The sequence below is a fragment of the Brienomyrus brachyistius genome, unplaced genomic scaffold, assembly GCF_023856365.1.
Source record: "Brienomyrus brachyistius isolate T26 unplaced genomic scaffold, BBRACH_0.4 scaffold27, whole genome shotgun sequence".
Taxonomy (NCBI): domain Eukaryota; kingdom Metazoa; phylum Chordata; class Actinopteri; order Osteoglossiformes; family Mormyridae; genus Brienomyrus; species Brienomyrus brachyistius.
This window is the reverse complement of record NW_026042306.1, coordinates 6,310,651-6,331,735: the sequence shown is the minus strand read 5'-3', so window position 1 is coordinate 6,331,735 and position 21,085 is coordinate 6,310,651. Positions and strand designations below refer to the sequence as shown.

The 21,085-nt window shown below is 40.1% G+C and overlaps 1 protein-coding gene across 1 annotated transcript; it reads left to right on the top strand.

The window, feature by feature from the left end:
• The first annotated feature begins 4,779 nt into the window (after positions 1-4,779).
• LOC125721026 (synapsin-1-like) lies at positions 4,780-7,932 on the top strand. The gene is made up of 3 exons (XM_048996954.1): positions 4,780-5,305; positions 5,862-5,966; positions 7,074-7,932. Exons 1-3 carry the CDS (start codon positions 5,266-5,268, stop codon positions 7,556-7,558), a joined length of 630 nt encoding a protein of 209 aa, XP_048852911.1. The 5' UTR covers positions 4,780-5,265; the 3' UTR covers positions 7,559-7,932.
• The last annotated feature ends 13,153 nt before the right edge of the window (positions 7,933-21,085 follow it).

Here is a 21,085-nt window from a genome sequence, read left to right as displayed (position 1 = left end):
ATGCCCAAGACACTGAGATAATCAGCAGCTGCCAGGAGGTTCTCCACATTTTCAGCTGTGATGACCACAGAGTATGTGTAGGCATACTCTATGACCTGCCTCAGTGTTTCTGGGGAAATGCCTGGGAGTTGGTACTCCCGCTTTCCTGAATCACTCCAGTCACTGGCGAACAGAGCCCTGAAACACAATCCAGAAGTGACTCATCTAATAAATATCGGTTTTGCAGGCAAAGTTAAATAAGGGGTTTTCTAAATCTTCTGAACCAGGGACCCCCAAATGGAAATTAAGCAGAGGACCCCCTGCTACAGATGATCTCATAGGCATCTAAGAACTAGGAACCGGTGGCTTTAATTCTTATTTTTCCAACAGTAGCTCCCCCTTTAATATATTTTACTTGGGCTGGTGGGCAAGTCCCCCGGAATACTTTGTTTTGCCTGTTTGACATGGTCCCCTTTTTATATATTTATACCATTATTATTATTATTATTATATAGTAAAAGTTAAGGTGGTACACTTATCAGAAATATTTCTGATCAGCACTGACCTACATTAATATAATTTAATATAATGTATATTAATATAAACTTTCTGTCATCCTAGAGCCTTATTGCCAAGGAGAAGTCATTGCTAACGAGAGATAAAAACTGACTCCTTGCTGTTTTCGCATCTTCATATATGGGTCACAGCTACTTACTGGAAGTAGGAGCTACAGCCACACAGAATTACTCTATGGGCGTTGAATTGAACACCGTCGGTGATGAGGACCACGTCACAAAGCTGTCCTGCCAGCCGAAGCTTGTTAAACACTTCGAACGCCGGGGACATCAGTACTCGCTCCATGTCGTGTGCCATCATAATTCAAAAATGTGGATATCTCGTCTCTCTCTCCTTTTTATATCACTCGAAATGACGTGTACATACATTCTAAGACGCAAAAACCGCACTTTGCATCACAGTTTCCTAAGATACCATAATGTTTATTTTTAAATCTATATTTGAGACTCGAAATGGATTGGGGGGGGGGGGGGTGTATTCTACGCACAATCAGCTGTACAAGAAGAACAAGTGAAATGTTTTTAACATCACTTTTGGAAAATGTATACCGTGCTTATCTTAGAATTTAAGTTTTGTATTATGTGAGAATAGTCAAATCACGAATTCCCGAAATAAAATAAATAAATAAATAAATGTTTTCATATTTTTTCTCCTCCGCTACGTTTCTAAAAATGAAAAACAAAAAAGGTCCTTTACATGTCTGTCAGGAACGAGGTTTAAATTCGCATCTTATTCCCTAGTTTCCACTTTAGACATAAGCCATTGAGCAACAAATGTCCACAAGACATTATTTTATGGGGTAAATCTGGTCGGCCCGTTGTGGCAATTATTTGGAACAAGAATAGTCCTTGAAAATTGGGCTGGGCGGTCCGTCTGTTTTGGTCAACATTTAGCACAAGGCGGACGTATTTATCGGACCGCATATATCCCCAATACGGTCATGAAAACAAATTGCAGCAAGTGTGGAATTATCCCAATGATTATTGTGCTGTGTACACTTCACCCAAATCCTGAACACTATTGAATATAATCGATTATGTATTATAGAGCAGTTATGTTAATCAAGGTACAGTGTGCAATATCACTCCATGAGCTATTGACCATTTTCCTGTTTTATGATCTTTTCTTGAGAAATCGTTTTTTATTTTATTTTTTTGTAATTCCTCACTTCTGCCGACTAACTCCTCCACGTTTAATATATTTTCGTGCAGGTTTTTAAGTTTGTTTTCCTGCAGCTTCACGGCACCCATCGTTCTTGCGCACCCACACAGATGGACGAGTTAAGCTAGAAGTGGATGGGAGTAGCGGCAGGACAGATATTCCGAGGGCGCCCATTGAACGATGTAAGTAATTATTATTTATCGTTAGAATTCTCACTTAACACAGAATGTTGTCTTTGGCTGAAGTTTAAACAGTCGAGCTGAATTGTGGGAAGATAAGCTGAAGCTGTTCGCGTCCGCAGCTAATGCTCGCGCCATGACTAGCTAGCACATAGTGAAATGGTGAATGGATTTGGCGACATTTTCCGTTTGAATCGAGTACAGAGACGTAGGTGTTGTTTTGTTTGTGGCCCTGCTTTTACAATGCACGTGTAGCAAAGTGAAGTTGGGATCTGCTTGCGTCTTTTGCAGCTAACATCACACTCGATATAGCCGCAGTTTATTGTGGAATCGCCATTTTGGGTGTACACAACGCAAGAGCGCACGAGTGTTTATATAAAACAATTCCACTCTGGCTGAGTTTTCTTCTTATTATTATTTTTCATGCTATACTATATACAAACTTTTTACTTGTACATCTTAGGATATAGTTCATTGTGACAATATAAATGGTAGGAGAGAACTACAACAGCAACGACTGTGGGTTGGGGCTGGGTAGGGGATAACGTTTTCATAGTTGGGATTAGGGTTTTGCCCATAGACATGAATGCAGAGTCCCCATAAAGACATCTAGCACATCTTCTTCTTTGTGTTCTGGAATTGCTTCTTGTAGGTTAAGTTAGAATGGTTTTCACTGTTCTTTGGTCTGGAGAACAGGCTGATTAATCACAGTTGAGTTTTGTGGGCAATCAACCATATGAATATGTACATATATGTGTGTGTGTGTGTGTACAGTAGTGTGCAAAAAATCATAAGCAGTCAAAAGAAATTGTGTGATTGTTAGGGTCTGTAGCAGCTAATCACTGCTGTTAATAGCAGCTACTATAAACTACTGTTAATATAACTGCTAATAACATAACAATTTTCCCGTTTTTTTGTGTAATAAAGCCTATAATGTAATAATGTGATACGTTTTTGATTCAAATATGTTAGTATGATATTGGTAAGTTATTACTGTATCAGCCTTTATTATATTAAGGGGGAAAATTAGCACATTATTGGCAGTTATTACATTAACAGTAGACATCATATTATATATGTCTAATGCAGGGGCGCTGCTAAGGATTTTGGGTCCCATGAAAGGAATCTTGACAGGGCCCCCCACACAGTTTATTGGGGGCTTCTCTGGGCCCCCTCTCAGTCATGGGCCCCGAGAATCGTCATCGTTTACCCCCCCTTTACAGCGCCCCTGGTCTAATGCACGAAGCATTAATGTTAGATATGCTTGTACCACATCTTATTAGGCAAGAGAGAAGTTCTATTGCCCATTTTCATTGCAAACCAGCTTAACATTTACAGGATAATTAATTGCAAGTTCTGATGTAGGCTGCCATTCACACACACAACTGGAAATAATAAAATGCCTGGACAGAGCAGATACAGCCATTGTAGCCTTCGCTCCTGTCTGCTGCTGTATGCAAATCTCACTGAACCATTAAAGCTGGAGCAGAAGTGATGTCTCCGACTAATTGCTGGTTGTTAGAGAAGTACTCAGAATAATGAGAAATAAAGTAAGAATTGTGAGGGAAAAAAAATCAGAATTTCGACTTAATAAGTCAGAAATGCAGCTGCACCAGTCTGCAATAAGTCAATGTGTGTTTTTTTCTACTCCAGATGGCAGAAAACTCTAAAATCAACAAAGCTCAAGAGTCATAATTCAGAATTTGTTCATTTAGATCAGAAACAGCTCTATGGGATGCTTTCGTCTAATCAGACTGTACCACATGGTTCATATGTAACACTTTTCTGGAGACCGCAACAAATGGGGGATTCTGAAACTGCCCGTTTGTTTGGAAAATTCCAGTCACCCTGAGTGAAAAAGGGTAGAACCCTCCCTCCTGTCCCACTGGCCTATGATTGCCTGATAGCAGGAAGAGACGGTCTATAGGGGAAAGTAACCTTCAGTTTAACTCACAGAAAGACAATAAATAGTAGCACTTAACAAATGAGAGAATATTAATTGACTAGGACAAACTGAGATGAGCAACAGGAAATATAACTGTAAACTGATAAGAGAAAAAGAAGGGGAAAATGGAGGGAAATTTGCTGCTTCTGATTGGATGCAAGCATGCAGGTCAGCTGATCCACCTGAATGTTTCCAACTCAGCAATCGGTGATGAAGGGTCAGTAGATTGGCTAAGTGTTGGAACCAGAAGCAGAAGCTGGCTTTCATGCTCTGGAGGGTGCTGTGGCATGAAACCTTAAGCAGTTCTTTACGCATATGATGCTCCTTTAGGGGGTGCCATAGACATTCGGTCTGCATATATATTATGTTTTATCAGTGTTTCTTGTGGACCCTCAGCAGTCCATGTTTTTGCTCTCTCCCAGCACCAGCTGTCTGGCAAGGAGCAAAAACGTGGATGGACTGGGGGTTCCTGTGGATCAGGTTGAAGAACATTGTTCTGTATTGTTTTTGTTAATTGATTGATATTCAGAATTTATTTTTGGGGCTTTGGCTGCATCTTGGTTATAATACAAATTATACAAATATACAAATATAATACAATATACAAATATAAGGGCTTTAGTTGTATGAATAAAGCATTTCACATATCTAACACATGTGTCCCCAACAACCGTAGCCAGATATTAAATCTGTTCTAGAAGAGCACACTCATTGCTTGCTGTAAAAGCATGCAGGAGGTCCCAGCTGAGCTCTGCTATAGTTGTGCTCTGTGTATTATTCATTTGTCAGATGCTCTAAGACAGAGAAATGGTTGGAGAGAACAAGGCAATTAACAAATGCATGCAAACAAGTGGCATGTTACACAACAGGAGCAAACCATTACAGCATCCGATAACAAAGGAAAGCAGTTGTCTTGCCATAATTGCATTTTGATAGCTGTTCTAGTGCCTTAACCTCTATGCTCTGACTCCACTGTAAGGTCTAAGTTCTGTTCCCTCAGTCCATTATTCAAGAGTCATTTTCCTTATTTTGGTGAATGTTTCTGATTCTTGTTAGTGTCCACTGTTTCTGTTGATTAAGTCCAGTGATGCTAGCCACACCGGTAGATGCGTAACCTGGTTACCCACCAGGCAGGCAGATGGGGGCAGGTGGGCGAGGTGCAGCGTACTGTATGATGCAGGGGGGCACTGTGCAGCAGCTGAAGTTCCTCTTGGGCGTAATCATGTCCTGCGTACGGAACCAGCTGCCTTTCTCTGCATTGTAGCATTCCACCTTTGCAGTGACTTTGAAGCCATCGGAGCCTCCCATTGCAAACAGCAAGCCGTCCACCACTGCGATGCCGAAATAGCTCCTTTGTTGTTTCATGGGAGGTGCAGCGTGCCACTGATTAATTGCAGGGTCATAAACCTCCATACTCCGCACTGGATGAGCCCCGTTGGTACCGCCTACCTGGGAGACACCAATGGTAAGTGATCACTCGGGTACCAAACGGATAAGTAAATATCAGCTTTCTGGAAGTCAGGAACTCTTAAGGAATTATCGCCCTATAATAGCAGACTGCACAGAACCTCCCATTGTGTATATAGGACACAAGCTTATTACTAGTTTGTGTTCAACATACATGTCAACATAACTGCAGTGAAAAAAGTGGATTTGGGCAACAGAAAACCTGTACAATTCAGTGAAATACTTCTTATGTTCATATATTTTACTTTTATTATTATTTTTATTAGTACTAAAAATAATACTTGTAGTCAGACACTGAAAAAAACAACAAACAGAGCAATTATGTCTGGAACTACAGAATATAACTATAATCAAAAATCTAAGCTTTACTAAGCGTATTCGTTTATAACCCAGATATGCAGGGAGCATATGTGTATTTAGATGGGCCTTCCCAGCAGGTCATTTCATCCACTGAATTCTTTTGTTTGATTTAAGCGCATTACAATCTGTGACACAGCAGCAGTGACAAAAAATGAGTCTCAGATAAATCTTGAGATTTGACTCCTTTGTTTCAGAGTACAAGAAAGGAATCACTCACCGCATAGATGTTTCCCTGATATGCAGCTACTCCGAGGCCACGTCAGCGAGTGCGCATGGGAGCGATCAAGGTCCATTCGCACGTGAGTGGATCATAGCACTCCGCAGTGGAAGTGGTCTGAGCTCCATTGTTACCCCCACAAATGTATATCTAGGAAAGATGGTTCACAAGTGATGTGTGTTATGCTGTATATGATTGGAGATGGAGATCTAGAAAGCATAAATGTACATTTAGCTAATGCATGTTTAATCCATCCATCTTCCATAAAAGTTTATTTGGTACAGGGTGGTGGTGAACCTGGAACCTACCACAGGAAGCACATGGGCATTGGTAGGGAATTTACAGTTAGTTGTGATCATTTCCCTTGTGAACCGCAGCTTAATCAGATAATTATTAAGTTCACTAGGTTTGTTTGAATAGGGAAATCTGCAAATTGTTTAGGATTCTGACCCTCCAGGACTGGAATTGGGTAAAGCTCCTACGTTAACACCAGTTATTGTATCTCACAAGTCTTGGGCTGTGGGAAAAATTGCAAAAACACAGAGCTGGACACCACAGCACTGCCCAATGTGCCACTAATGCAGAGCGACAATGCAAGGTCATTTATGTTTTATCTAAACACTGACGTTTACTGAACTTATATTAAATTATGGATTGAAATCAAGCATTTGAAGACAAAGCGAGCTACTGAGTATGTAACATAATCAATTTCAAGGGGAAAATGAGGGTAACCACAGTCAGACGCCCTCCTATTAACCTACCTTTCCATTCAGGGTGGTGGCACTGGCATCCTGTCGCTCCTCATGCATGGGCTGGATAATAGTCCATTCGTTGGCTTCTTGGTCATATCACTCGATTATGATTAGAGGCGAGAAGCGTAAATGGCCACCCATTACATAGATGGAACCATTAATTACGGCCACGCTAACATTTCAGTGGCACCAGTGCATCGGTGCCATGTGCTACCATGTCCGTGCGACGGGGTCAAATCTGCGTAGTGTTGGTGAAATTGTGGCCATCAAAACCCCCAAAACAATACCCAAAGCCATTTAAGTACACACTGCCAGTGGTCGGCCCGGGTGTCATAGGCTTCAATCCAATTGGTTTTGAGGAAATTCTAGCCACCAATGGCCAATAAGATGTCAGCGGGCAGGCGTGGGCGGATCAGTGGCCTTTCTTTTTCTTTTAGTGTGTGTGGGGAGCCACAGCCCCATCCCTCAGGACATGAAGCAGACACGGAGGAGGCCCGGACCCCAGACAGTCAGAGGCCCCCCAGGGCGTGGGAGCCCCCGGAGGACCACCGCAGGGAGAATAGCAGCCCCTCACCCAGAAAAGGGCAGAGGAGAGCTCCGGAGGGAGGCCATCCGGCAGCCACCGTGCAGGCTCCACCGGCGGCCGGCCCCACCACGGCAGACCAGGCCCTGGGCCCAGAGATCCAAGGGCCCCCCCACCCCCCAGCAAGGGCCCGACAGAGCCAGGAGGGCCAGATCCCGCCAGGCAATCGCCGCGGGCGAGCCAGCACCCACCCGAGCACCCAGCCCTGGACATCGAGAACCACCAACGCACCAGTGGCCAGGTGCCCCATCCACCAGCAGGGAGTGTGGCGGGGGGGGAATAGAGCCCGAGATGTTATTTCAGGTGGAGTCTAGAACCCAACCTGACACATGCATATAGACAAACAGGCACACACATATACAAGCATACGTTCCCACCCTCATGCACACATAAACAAATATTTACACATTCACCCAACATAGAGACACACAGAAATGAACGCTGTACACACACTCTCACTCCCCGTATATACTCTCTGTGGACCCCATTTTTTTCCTCTGCCGAGGAAACCGGAAGACCACCCTGGACCCCGCAGCAGCCGAGAAGCGCACCAGCCCAGACCCCGACCAGACGGCCAGATCAGTGACCTTTCAAAGTCAGATCGTGGACTTTTATCGTCGAGATCATGTATGATCTTCAATACATCAGTGATAATTGGCCTGCACGCCGCATTGGCCTTCACTAGATCGTTGGCTTTGACGATCTTCATAAAGTACTCCGGATCCATACGAGCCATACGAATCTACACAGGAAACAAAAATGAGAGAATTCCCATGGGTTCCTTAGTGCTTTCTGTGAATCTCTGGAGATGAGCAATTCCTAACATTAAAGGTACATTAGCTGAAGCCATTTACATAGAAAGTCTCAGATGTGTCAGCTAACACTTATTTCATGTAAGACATTTCAGTGTTTTGTTTTCCATTATTTGTTACACTCTCCTCCCAGGTGTAATACCTGGAAGCCTTGGTTGTAGACTTATGGGACATGGAAATGGAGGTTCAGTCTCTAGCTACAGTAATAAGGACTTCACTCAATGAGCATTCTATTGTTATATACACAAGTCAATGAGAACATAAGAGAGAGATGCAATACCGCTTTCGTCAAAATGACAGGTCGGGTCAAAGGTCACGTTCAAAAGTTCAGTGGGCGGAGCTTATGTTGTAGTGGGTTGAGCTTGGTTGTGTAACTGACGCAATAGCATGTGGATTTAATTATTTATTTAAATATTTTTTTTTGTCTTCTTCTTCCCCGGGGGTTGGTTGTGTAACTGCTGCAATGGTATTTGTATTTAATTATTTATTTATTATTTTAAATGATTGTGGCTTAGGGGGCCTGGGTTGGTTGTGTTAGTGCTGCAATGGTATTTGGATTTAATTATTTATTATTTTAAATGCTTATTTTAAATGTTTATTATTTTAAAATGATATTGAGGAGAGTGCTTATGAGTGTGTATTATTTTAAAAATGATATTGATGAGAGTGCTTATGAGCGTGTGTTATTTGAATAAGTTATTATTATTATTATTTTGTGGGGCGCGGGCGGGAGTGAGCGTGGCTGGGTTACCTGATGGAGCGCGAGCGTACGGTGTGCGGTAGCGTGGTAAGGTCCCCGGGCTTCGGAGAATCAGCAAAGGACTTATTCACATACTGGTGCGGTAGCGCGGAAAGGTCCGCACGGCTTTGGATAATCCTCGGAGAGAGCGATGCGGGAGAGCTGAGAGGCGTGCTGCTGCGCGAGTCTGAGAGAAACTGTGAGAGACTGTGGGATAAAATGGTAAAGTTGGAGCAAAGAATGAGAGGAGGAGGTGCAGGGTCTATCGTCCAATAAAAACGCTCGGCGCTAGTTTTGACCGTGTGTTTTTTCCTCACGCGAGCGTTTGTATCACATCGGCGTATGGCGCCAATTTGTAAAGGTCATAAGTCGAGACATACATCGAGTCTGTCAATTTGTCCGCCAGTAAATTCTGCAGGGCCGTGCCACCTGGCCATCGAGGCGCCCCCCTACCCGGCCACGCGGGCCATACATCGAGTCTGACACTTTTGCCCTCCAGTAAATTCTGTTTAAAGTTTTGTTTTCACATACGTCCCAAATTACAGATAATTTTCTTACACAGGCACGAGTAGCATCATCAAGGCCGTACCACCTGGTCATACATCAAGTCTGACAATTTCCCCGCCAGTAAATTCTGTTTATAGTTTTGTTTGTCATACATGACCGTGCAGATATGGGGTGACAGAGACAATTAAATTGTATTGCGGCGAGCGGGGGGGGGGGCCTATTCCTCCTAGGGCAGAGGCACAAGTATCTTCGAGGTCTTACCCTTCCTGCCAGCCAAAGAGGTTCATCCAGGCCTTACCCGGTGAGTATATTATTTCTTTTATTCGCGTGATAAAAATGCTAATTAATTAAATTAAATTAAATTAAATTAAAAATAACATTCTAATAATAGGTATTCTCTGTTTTTTCTATGTACAAGAGAGAGAGACTGCGCTGACCGGTCAAGAGAAAATCTACAAGAGACCTGAATCAGCAGTGTTATAAAGCACATAGCCAACGCTAATTAATAAAGAATTTAAGCATAATAGCCCAGACGTACCATGGCCTATAGCTGGTAGAAACGGAGCTATCCTACGGCCTACAAGATAAAAGCATATGGCACCAAATTGGAATCAGTAGTCTTTAAAAGAATAAATGGACTAGCAACTGTCTCTGGGGGAGCAGCCCCGGTTAGGTACTATTAAGCAGCATTTAGTGACATGCATCAAAACACATTTTTTAAAACTTTGACAGAATAAAGTCTTAGTTATTTTAATAAATACGTTTTTCAGTAAATGTTTATTCACGCGCATGCGGACAAACACACACCCCGGAGGTCAAACTAAAAAAAAGTTGATACAAACTACAGTTGTATCGGACACGCACACAAAAACACAAAAGAGTTTGCTCAATCAAAAAACACCAAACATATATAGTTCACGTTTTTTATTAAAATGTATAAGGATTGTTTTGATTTAAATTAATATGAGTGGAATATAAGTCATTTACGCAACAGGATTTGAGGAAGAACCTAAATAGCAGCTAGAAATGACCGACCAGGCAGGCAGAAGTCTGCTTTTCTTATCTCACAAGTCATGGAAGGGTGGGAGGGGGGGCCACATAAGTGTGGGGTAGGAACTGTGGAATCAGGCAGGGGTGTAAGAATTTAGGATATAGTCTTGTTATTTTAAAGAAGGTGTACATGATTATTTAATTATATTTAAAGAAGGTGTACATGATTATTTAATTATATTTAATAGGAACCAGTAAGCTGCATTTAGCACCATGCTGCAAATACACATTAAAAACTTTAAAGAATAAGGTCTTAGTTATTTTAATAAAGACATCCTACAAGGTGCCCACGGCCCCAGCTTATATAATCTACAAGCTTGATCTGAGATGCTTGCTGGAGTACAATGCTAAGTTGACAACGGTAACGGAGCTGCAGACTGTTTGATAGTTAATGAAACATAGTTCAAATTCAACAGTGTCAGCAGTCATCCACTATGCAGGGAGACTACAGATTCACTATAACGACCCCATTTATCTGCTAGAATTATTTAAAAATTGTTTTTGACAGAATAAAGCCTTAGTTATTTTAATAAATATGTTTTTTCAGTAAATGTATATTCATGCTCATGTGCACAAACACACACACACACACACACACACGCACACCGGTGGTCAGGGGCTATAGAGTTTAACTTTAGGTCTGTGAAAGTATAGGACCGCCATGTGTATACAGACCCCAAAACATACTAACTTAGTCGTTCATGAGTCTTATTGTAAAAAACCACACAAAATAGACTTGTAAATTTTAAAGAAAACACATTAACAGCTTTTGTTAATGTTTAAATGTATAAAAACTTTAGATGTGTTTGTTAAACAGTCAAACAAAAATGTGTTATTTTAAAGTAGTATAAAATATAACCTTAACTTTGGACGCAAGATGAACAACCTACACAGACACAAACACAGACAGACACACACACACAGCAAAACCCCAAGCATGCGCACAAGCGCACAACCAAAGGTTGGGAAGTGTGCTTTCCTTATCTCACAAGTCATGGAAGGGTGGGAGGGGGGCCATATAAGTGAGGGGTAGGAACTGTGGAATCAGGCAAGGGTGTAAGAATTTAGGATATAGTCTTGTTATTTTAAAGAAGGTGTACATGATTATTTAATTACATTTAATAGCAACCAGTAAGCTGCATTTACACATTAAATGCAAATACACTTTAAAACTTTAAAGAATGGTAATATAACTTGACCATAGTTTTTAGTTACACAAATATTTTAAGACGTAACATGAACGTTTTTCAAAGTAAGATGTACAAATGTTTTAAAATGTGACATGAAAGTTTTTCAAAGTAAGATGTACAAGTATTTTAAAATGTAACATGAAAGTTTTTCAAAGTAAGATGTACAAATGTTTTAAAATGTAACATTAAAGTTTTTCAAAGTAAGATGTACAACTGTTTTAAGACGTAACATAAAAGTTTTTCAAAGTAAGATGTACAGATGTTTTAAGATGTAAGATGTTTGGGTGTTTTACAAAAACATTTTGTTATATGTTTGCAGCCCAAACGTATTTTTAAAATGTACAAAGTTTTATGCATTCATTTTGTGAATTAGTTTTGAAATCTAATATGAACATGGCTTTTATTTTACAAAAGCAAAGTTGTAAAAAGTTTGTAGGGATTTTATCAAAGGAGATTTTGTTAATGTAATATGAAGTTTTTTTTATTTTCAAAGTTGCACAAGTGTTTTAAAATGTATCATGTATACGTGTGTTTTATTTTTCAAGCTTGTGTACATTTATCAAATGAGTTTTTAAAATGTACCATGACCGGGTGTTTTATTATTCAAAATAAAAGTTGTGCATATGTTTTGTTATATGTATGTAGCACGGTTGTGTTTTTAAAATGTACTAATTTTGTGGGGTGGTGGGAATAAACCGTATTTAAAGGGGTACCTCTCATGGAATCTTCCAATCTTTAACAGCTGATGAACCCTGAGCCACACGGGGACTGGGAGTTTTAACCGTGAGACTCGACACCTAGGCATTAGATCCTTATGTCAGCAATGCTCCCCATGCATGTACCCAGTGTAGGGTCAGGTCCAGAGAAAGCTGTAACTACGAGTGCAGCTGATTAATAGCATTTAATTTATAACAGTAGGAGCTAGTAAACTACATTTAGCAGTCGCATTAAAACACGTTAAAGACTTTAAAGAATAAAGGCTTAGTTATTTTTTAATAAAGATGGCTTTTCAGTAAATGTTGACTTCCCTACAAGGTGACCCCCAAGGCCTATGCTTATAGCATCCGGGTGCCTGATTTGAGATGCTTACTGAGGATGCCATGTTAACACCGGTAACTGAGCTGCACCATCTGTCACACTTAATGAAACTTAGTCCTAATTCAACAGAACCAGTCGTCATCCACTTTGCAGTGAGATTTCTGAGCGAAAAGTGAGCGAAGTTTCATTTTCTTACTTTACCACCTATCGGTTAGTAAGGGAAATGGAGGCGGTAATATGTCGGACACGTCAATGGCACTGAGCGCGAGGGAGTGTGCGGTGTGGCGCGAGCTGCTAGCTGATGTAACGCTGCGAACAGTGGGGCTCTTACGTTTTTAAGATGCGGCTAACTATCCCCGAGACACTTTAGCCAGGTTCGTGTATATTTGCTCTTAATGCTGCGGTCAACGCCAGGAGGGAGCTGGCTAGCAATAACATCTTTAGCTGGTCTTAAAGCTTGCTGTATTTTTCATTCAGTAAATACACGGTTTAGAAGAAAACCTAATCGACATTTAAATAAATAAAAAATAAACGTACAAAACTATTGAAATCCACAAGAAGCATGTGCATATTTTTCTGGTTTGCATGTTATGTGTGGTTGTCTAAGCACCGTCGGCCTAGTGTTTGATAGGTGATGGAGAAGCATACGGTCGTAAACTGCATGCGCTTATGCCAACAGGTGTTTAACATACAAACATAGACGCTTTTCTCTAACGTAAAACATTTAAAGGCTCATTCTGTTTTGTCGACATTCTTTAATTTTATTCAAGTAGCCTCTAATCACCTTACACTTGTTCTATTTTACTGTAGAGTATTTTAAAACAATGTCACTGAAATGTCACCACATGTCAAAGCTAACAAGGTAACATGATTGTATCAGCGGAACAAAAAGCCGTCGCCTGGATATGTATAGACAGATCATGTATTGCTCAGCAAATCGACAGCATTTTGAAATCTATTTGTATCTAGACAAATATATTGGGAATGAAGCGTCGCGTTTTAAGAGGCAGACATTGAGGCCGAATTTAAGTTGGTCACAAATGTATTTTTCTTCTGCAGCTAGAAGCGTCGTCTGAGCCTGATTTTAACTGGCATGTCGGTGTGGGATTCTTATAGTAGAAGTTATGTGAATTGCGGTACTCTGAAATTAAGTGATATGTGTATTAGAATCGTGAAGTGTCATCTTCTTTTTTGTTTTAGCTTCCCCCTAGGCATTTTTATGAACTGTATTGCAATATCAGACAGTGTGTCATGAATTTCTGAAGGCATGTTATATATGACCGTTCCTTGGATACGTCTCTTGTACAGTAGTTGCAGTTTGTCAGGACAAGACTGTTTGCCTAATGTGACATGGTGAACAAGTCCTGTGATTAAAGCATGTCTGCTGCTTAAAACATTGTGTTGTATGATGAAGGTTTCTTGCCGGTACATGTTGAATTACATTAGAATATTCAAGTATTATTTTTTAAATCATTTAATGAAATAGGTATTTATCTCATTATTGATGATGCCTGTGGTCCACCTGTATGACAAGTAACCTGTCCCGGACAGAGGTTTCTTCAAGGCCTGTTGTAGGAACCCCATGGTGTAGCATTATGAGAAAGTATACAGGGAGTAGTACAAATGAGCAGTCGCCCTGCCCCTCTTTTACTCATTTTGGATGCTTAAATTACTAAATTGTGTCTTTAATGCTATTCTGTATGATTCTATGGTCTGAGTGAGTCTCCAGTACTACATGAATGGTAAACTTAAAAACTCTACTTCTCTTAGCTTAATAATATTTTCTTTCTTGAGTTGAATTAGTTTGTGTCTAATTTTCATTTTATTGATTTTCTGCACACTTGGATTATTTATTTGCCCCCCTTGTCTTAAAGGCTAGAGGGGGTCTGTGCTTGTGACCTGGCAATTATTTTCGGTGTTTGTCACTAAACTTGCAATATAAAATTTGAAGACAGGTCTGTGACCTGTGCTTGCAACAAAAAACGTCTAAGTGGTAGTAGGCAAAGCACAGCACTGCCTATACTTTCTGAAAAGGCTAATCTTTTATGGCACAGACAGGAAAAGGTGATGATCCACTAGCAGCTCCAAGACGAAAATGGGGTTTATTAAAGAAAAACAGAGCACCCTGAGGTAAAATACTAAACAAAAAGGCCGTGAGGGGTCCGAAACTAGCTGGGAGAAATAAGATTGAACTAAAGAAATCATTAAGTAACACAACTAAGGAACTAGGCTAAACAGAGAGCAGGACTAAAAAACCAACCAGTCATTTCACAGTGTGTGTGTGTGTGTGTGTGTGTGTGTGTGTGTGTGTGTGTGTGTGTGTGTGTGTGTGTGTGTGTGTGTGGCACATGCATTCGTTTGTCCGTCCGTCTGTCTGTGGTCAGTGTTAGTTGTGAACTGTGTGCTTGGTTTTTTAGTCCTGCTCTCTGTTTAGCCTAGTTCCTTAGTTGTGTTACTTAATGATTTCTTTAGTTCAATCTTATTTCTCCCAGCTAGTTTCGGACCCCTCACGGCCTTTTTGTTTAGTATTTTACCCCAGGGTGCTCTGTTTTTCTTTAATAAACCCCATTTTCGTCTTGGAGCTGCTAGTGGATCATCACCTTTTCCTGTCTGTGCCATAAAAGATTAGCCTTTTCAGAAAGTATAGGCAGTGCTGTGCTTTGCCTACTACCACTTAGACGTTTTTTGTTGCAAGCACAGGTCACAGACCTGTCTTCAAATTTTATATTGCAAGTTTAGTGACAAACACCGAAAATAATTGCCAGGTCACAAGCACAGACCCCCTCTAGCCTTTAAGACAAGGGGGGCAAATAAATAATCCAAGTGTGCAGAAAATCAATAAAATGAAAATTAGACACAAACTAATTCAACTCAAGAAAGAAAATATTATTAAGCTAAGAGAAGTAGAGTTTTTAAGTTTACCATTCATGTAGTACTGGAGACTCACTCAGACCATAGAATCATACAGAATAGCATTAAAGACACAATTTAGTAATTTAAGCATCCAAAATGAGTAAAAGAGGGGCAGGGCGACTGCTCATTTGTACTACTCCCTGTATACTTTCTCATAATGCTACACCATGGGGTTCCTACAACAGGCCTTGAAGAAACCTCTGTCCGGGACAGGTTACTTGTCATACAGGTGGACCACAGGCATCATCAATAATGAGATAAATACCTATTTCATTAAATGATTTAAAAAATAATACTTGAATATTCTAATGTAATTCAACATGTACCGGCAAGAAACCTTCATCATACAACACAATGTTTTAAGCAGCAGACATGCTTTAATCACAGGACTTGTTCACCATGTCACATTAGGCAAACAGTCTTGTCCTGACAAACTGCAACTACTGTACAAGAGACGTATCCAAGGAACGGTCATATATAACATGCCTTCAGAAATTCATGACACACTGTCTGATATTGCAATACAGTTCATAAAAATGCCTAGGGGGAAGCTAAAACAAAAAAGAAGATGACACTTCACGATTCTAATACACATATCACTTAATTTCAGAGTACCGCAATTCACATAACTTCTACTATAAGAATCCCACACCGACATGCCAGTTAAAATCAGGCTCAGACGACGCTTCTAGCTGCAGAAGAAAAATACATTTGTGACCAACTTAAATTCGGCCTCAATGTCTGCCTCTTAAAACGCGACGCTTCATTCCCAATATATTTGTCTAGATACAAATAGATTTCAAAATGCTGTCGATTTGCTGAGCAATACATGATCTGTCTATACATATCCAGGCGACGGCTTTTTGTTCCGCTGATACAATCATGTTACCTTGTTAGCTTTGACATGTGGTGACATTTCAGTGACATTGTTTTAAAATACTCTACAGTAAAATAGAACAAGTGTAAGGTGATTAGAGGCTACTTGAATAAAATTAAAGAATGTCGACAAAACAGAATGAGCCTTTAAATGTTTTACGTTAGAGAAAAGCGTCTATGTTTGTATGTTAAACACCTGTTGGCATAAGCGCATGCAGTTTACGACCGTATGCTTCTCCATCACCTATCAAACACTAGGCCGACGGTGCTTAGACAACCACACATAACATGCAAACCAGAAAAATATGCACATGCTTCTTGTGGATTTCAATAGTTTTGTACGTTTATTTTTTATTTATTTAAATGTCGATTAGGTTTTCTTCTAAACCGTGTATTTACTGAATGAAAAATACAGCAAGCTTTAAGACCAGCTAAAGATGTTATTGCTAGCCAGCTCCCTCCTGGCGTTGACCGCAGCATTAAGAGCAAATATACACGAACCTGGCTAAAGTGTCTCGGGGATAGTTAGCCGCATCTTAAAAACGTAAGAGCCCCACTGTTCGCAGCGTTACATCAGCTAGCAGCTCGCGCCACACCGCACACTCCCTCGCGCTCAGTGCCATTGACGTGTCCGACATATTACCGCCTCCATTTCCCTTACTAACCGATAGGTGGTAAAGTAAGAAAATGAAACTTCGCTCACTTTTCGCTCAGAAATCTCACTGCAAAGTGGATGACGACTGGTTCTGTTGAATTAGGACTAAGTTTCATTAAGTGTGACAGATGGTGCAGCTCAGTTACCGGTGTTAACATGGCATCCTCAGTAAGCATCTCAAATCAGGCACCCGGATGCTATAAGCATAGGCCTTGGGGGTCACCTTGTAGGGAAGTCAACATTTACTGAAAAGCCATCTTTATTAAAAAATAACTAAGCCTTTATTCTTTAAAGTCTTTAACGTGTTTTAATGCGACTGCTAAATGTAGTTTACTAGCTCCTACTGTTATAAATTAAATGCTATTAATCAGCTGCACTCGTAGTTACAGCTTTCTCTGGACCTGACCCTACACTGGGTACATGCATGGGGAGCATTGCTGACATAAGGATCTAATGCCTAGGTGTCGAGTCTCACGGTTAAAACTCCCAGTCCCCGTGTGGCTCAGGGTTCATCAGCTGTTAAAGATTGGAAGATTCCATGAGAGGTACCCCTTTAAATACGGTTTATTCCCACCACCCCACAAAATTAGTACATTTTAAAAACACAACCGTGCTACATACATATAACAAAACATATGCACAACTTTTATTTTGAATAATAAAACACCCGGTCATGGTACATTTTAAAAACTCATTTGATAAATGTACACAAGCTTGAAAAATAAAACACACGTATACATGATACATTTTAAAACACTTGTGCAACTTTGAAAATAAAAAAAACTTCATATTACATTAACAAAATCTCCTTTGATAAAATCCCTACAAACTTTTTACAACTTTGCTTTTGTAAAATAAAAGCCATGTTCATATTAGATTTCAAAACTAATTCACAAAATGAATGCATAAAACTTTGTACATTTTAAAAATACGTTTGGGCTGCAAACATATAACAAAATGTTTTTGTAAAACACCCAAACATCTTACATCTTAAAACATCTGTACATCTTACTTTGAAAAACTTTTATGTTACGTCTTAAAACAGTTGTACATCTTACTTTGAAAAACTTTAATGTTACATTTTAAAACATTTGTACATCTTACTTTGAAAAACTTTCATGTTACATTTTAAAATACTTGTACATCTTACTTTGAAAAACTTTCATGTCACATTTTAAAACATTTGTACATCTTACTTTGAAAAACGTTCATGTTACGTCTTAAAATATTTGTGTAACTAAAAACTATGGTCAAGTTATATTACCATTCTTTAAAGTTTTAAAGTGTATTTGCATTTAATGTGTAAATGCAGCTTACTGGTTGCTATTAAATGTAATTAAATAATCATGTACACCTTCTTTAAAATAACAAGACTATATCCTAAATTCTTACACCCTTGCCTGATTCCACAGTTCCTACCCCTCACTTATATGGCCCCCCTCCCACCCTTCCATGACTTGTGAGATAAGGAAAGCACACTTCCCAACCTTTGGTTGTGCGCTTGTGCGCATGCTTGGGGTTTTGCTGTGTGTGTGTGTCTGTCTGTGTTTGTGTCTGTGTAGGTTGTTCATCTTGCGTCCAAAGTTAAGGTTATATTTTATACTACTTTAAAATAACACATTTTTGTTTGACTGTTTAACAAACACATCTAAAGTTTTTATACATTTAAACATTAACAAAAGCTGTTAATGTGTTTTCTTTAAAATTTACAAGTCTATTTTGTGTGGTTTTTTACAATAAGACTCATGAACGACTAAGTTAGTATGTTTTGGGGTCTGTATACACATGGCGGTCCTATACTTTCACAGACCTAAAGTTAAACTCTATAGCCCCTGACCACCGGTGTGCGTGTGTGTGTGTGTGTGTGTGTGTTTGTGCACATGAGCATGAATATACATTTACTGAAAAAACATATTTATTAAAATAACTAAGGCTTTATTCTGTCAAAAACAATTTTTAAATAATTCTAGCAGATAAATGGGGTCGTTATAGTGAATCTGTAGTCTCCCTGCATAGTGGATGACTGCTGACACTGTTGAATTTGAACTATGTTTCATTAACTATCAAACAGTCTGCAGCTCCGTTACCGTTGTCAACTTAGCATTGTACTCCAGCAAGCATCTCAGATCAAGCTTGTAGATTATATAAGCTGGGGCCGTGGGCACCTTGTAGGATGTCTTTATTAAAATAACTAAGACCTTATTCTTTAAAGTTTTTAATGTGTATTTGCAGCATGGTGCTAAATGCAGCTTACTGGTTCCTATTAAATATAATTAAATAATCATGTACACCTTCTTTAAATATAATTAAATAATCATGTACACCTTCTTTAAAATAACAAGACTATATCCTAAATTCTTACACCCCTGCCTGATTCCACAGTTCCTACCCCACACTTATGTGGCCCCCCCTCCCACCCTTCCATGACTTGTGAGATAAGAAAAGCAGACTTCTGCCTGCCTGGTCGGTCATTTCTAGCTGCTATTTAGGTTCTTCCTCAAATCCTGTTGCGTAAATGACTTATATTCCACTCATATTAATTTAAATCAAAACAATCCTTATACATTTTAATAAAAAACGTGAACTATATATGTTTGGTGTTTTTTGATTGAGCAAACTCTTTTGTGTTTTTGTGTGCGTGTCCGATACAACTGTAGTTTGTATCAACTTTTTTTTAGTTTGACCTCCGGGGTGTGTGTTTGTCCGCATGCGCGTGAATAAACATTTACTGAAAAACGTATTTATTAAAATAACTAAGACTTTATTCTGTCAAAGTTTTAAAAAATGTGTTTTGATGCATGTCACTAAATGCTGCTTAATAGTACCTAACCGGGGCTGCTCCCCCAGAGACAGTTGCTAGTCCATTTATTCTTTTAAAGACTACTGATTCCAATTTGGTGCCATATGCTTTTATCTTGTAGGCCGTAGGATAGCTCCGTTTCTACCAGCTATAGGCCATGGTACGTCTGGGCTATTATGCTTAAATTCTTTATTAATTAGCGTTGGCTATGTGCTTTATAACACTGCTGATTCAGGTCTCTTGTAGATTTTCTCTTGACCGGTCAGCGCAGTCTCTCTCTCTTGTACATAGAAAAAACAGAGAATACCTATTATTAGAATGTTATTTTTAATTTAATTTAATTTAATTTAATTAATTAGCATTTTTATCACGCGAATAAAAGAAATAATATACTCACCGGGTAAGGCCTGGATGAACCTCTTTGGCTGGCAGGAAGGGTAAGACCTCGAAGATACTTGTGCCTCTGCCCTAGGAGGAATAGGCCCCCCCCCCCGCTCGCCGCAATACAATTTAATTGTCTCTGTCACCCCATATCTGCACGGTCATGTATGACAAACAAAACTATAAACAGAATTTACTGGCGGGGAAATTGTCAGACTTGATGTATGACCAGGTGGTACGGCCTTGATGATGCTACTCGTGCCTGTGTAAGAAAATTATCTGTAATTTGGGACGTATGTGAAAACAAAACTTTAAACAGAATTTACTGGAGGGCAAAAGTGTCAGACTCGATGTATGGCCCGCGTGGCCGGGTAGGGGGGCGCCTCGATGGCCAGGTGGCACGGCCCTGCAGAATTTACTGGCGGACAAATTGACAGACTCGATGTATGTCTCGACTTATGACCTTTACAAATTGGCGCCATACGCCGATGTGATACAAACGCTCGCGTGAGGAAAAAACACACGGTCAAAACTAGCGCCGAGCGTTTTTATTGGACGATAGACCCTGCACCTCCTCCTCTCATTCTTTGCTCCAACTTTACCATTTTATCCCACAGTCTCTCACAGTTTCTCTCAGACTCGCGCAGCAGCACGCCTCTCAGCTCTCCCGCATCGCTCTCTCCGAGGATTATCCAAAGCCGTGCGGACCTTTCCGCGCTACCGCACCAGTATGTGAATAAGTCCTTTGCTGATTCTCCGAAGCCCGGGGACCTTACCACGCTACCGCACACCGTACGCTCGCGCTCCATCAGGTAACCCAGCCACGCTCACTCCCGCCCGCGCCCCACAAAATAATAATAATAATAACTTATTCAAATAACACACGCTCATAAGCACTCTCATCA

Bases quoted from the DNA above. Each gene is read 5' to 3' on its own strand.
- LOC125721026 (XM_048996954.1), top strand. From the start codon at position 5,266: ATGAGCCCCGTTGGTACCGCCTACCTGGGAGACACCAATG. The intron at 5,306-5,861 runs GTAAGTGATCAC...CCTTTGTTTCAG, and splicing joins CTACCTGGGAGACACCAATG to AGTACAAGAAAGGAATCACT. The intron at 5,967-7,073 runs GTGAGTGGATCA...TTTTTCTTTTAG, and splicing joins CGATCAAGGTCCATTCGCAC to TGTGTGTGGGGAGCCACAGC.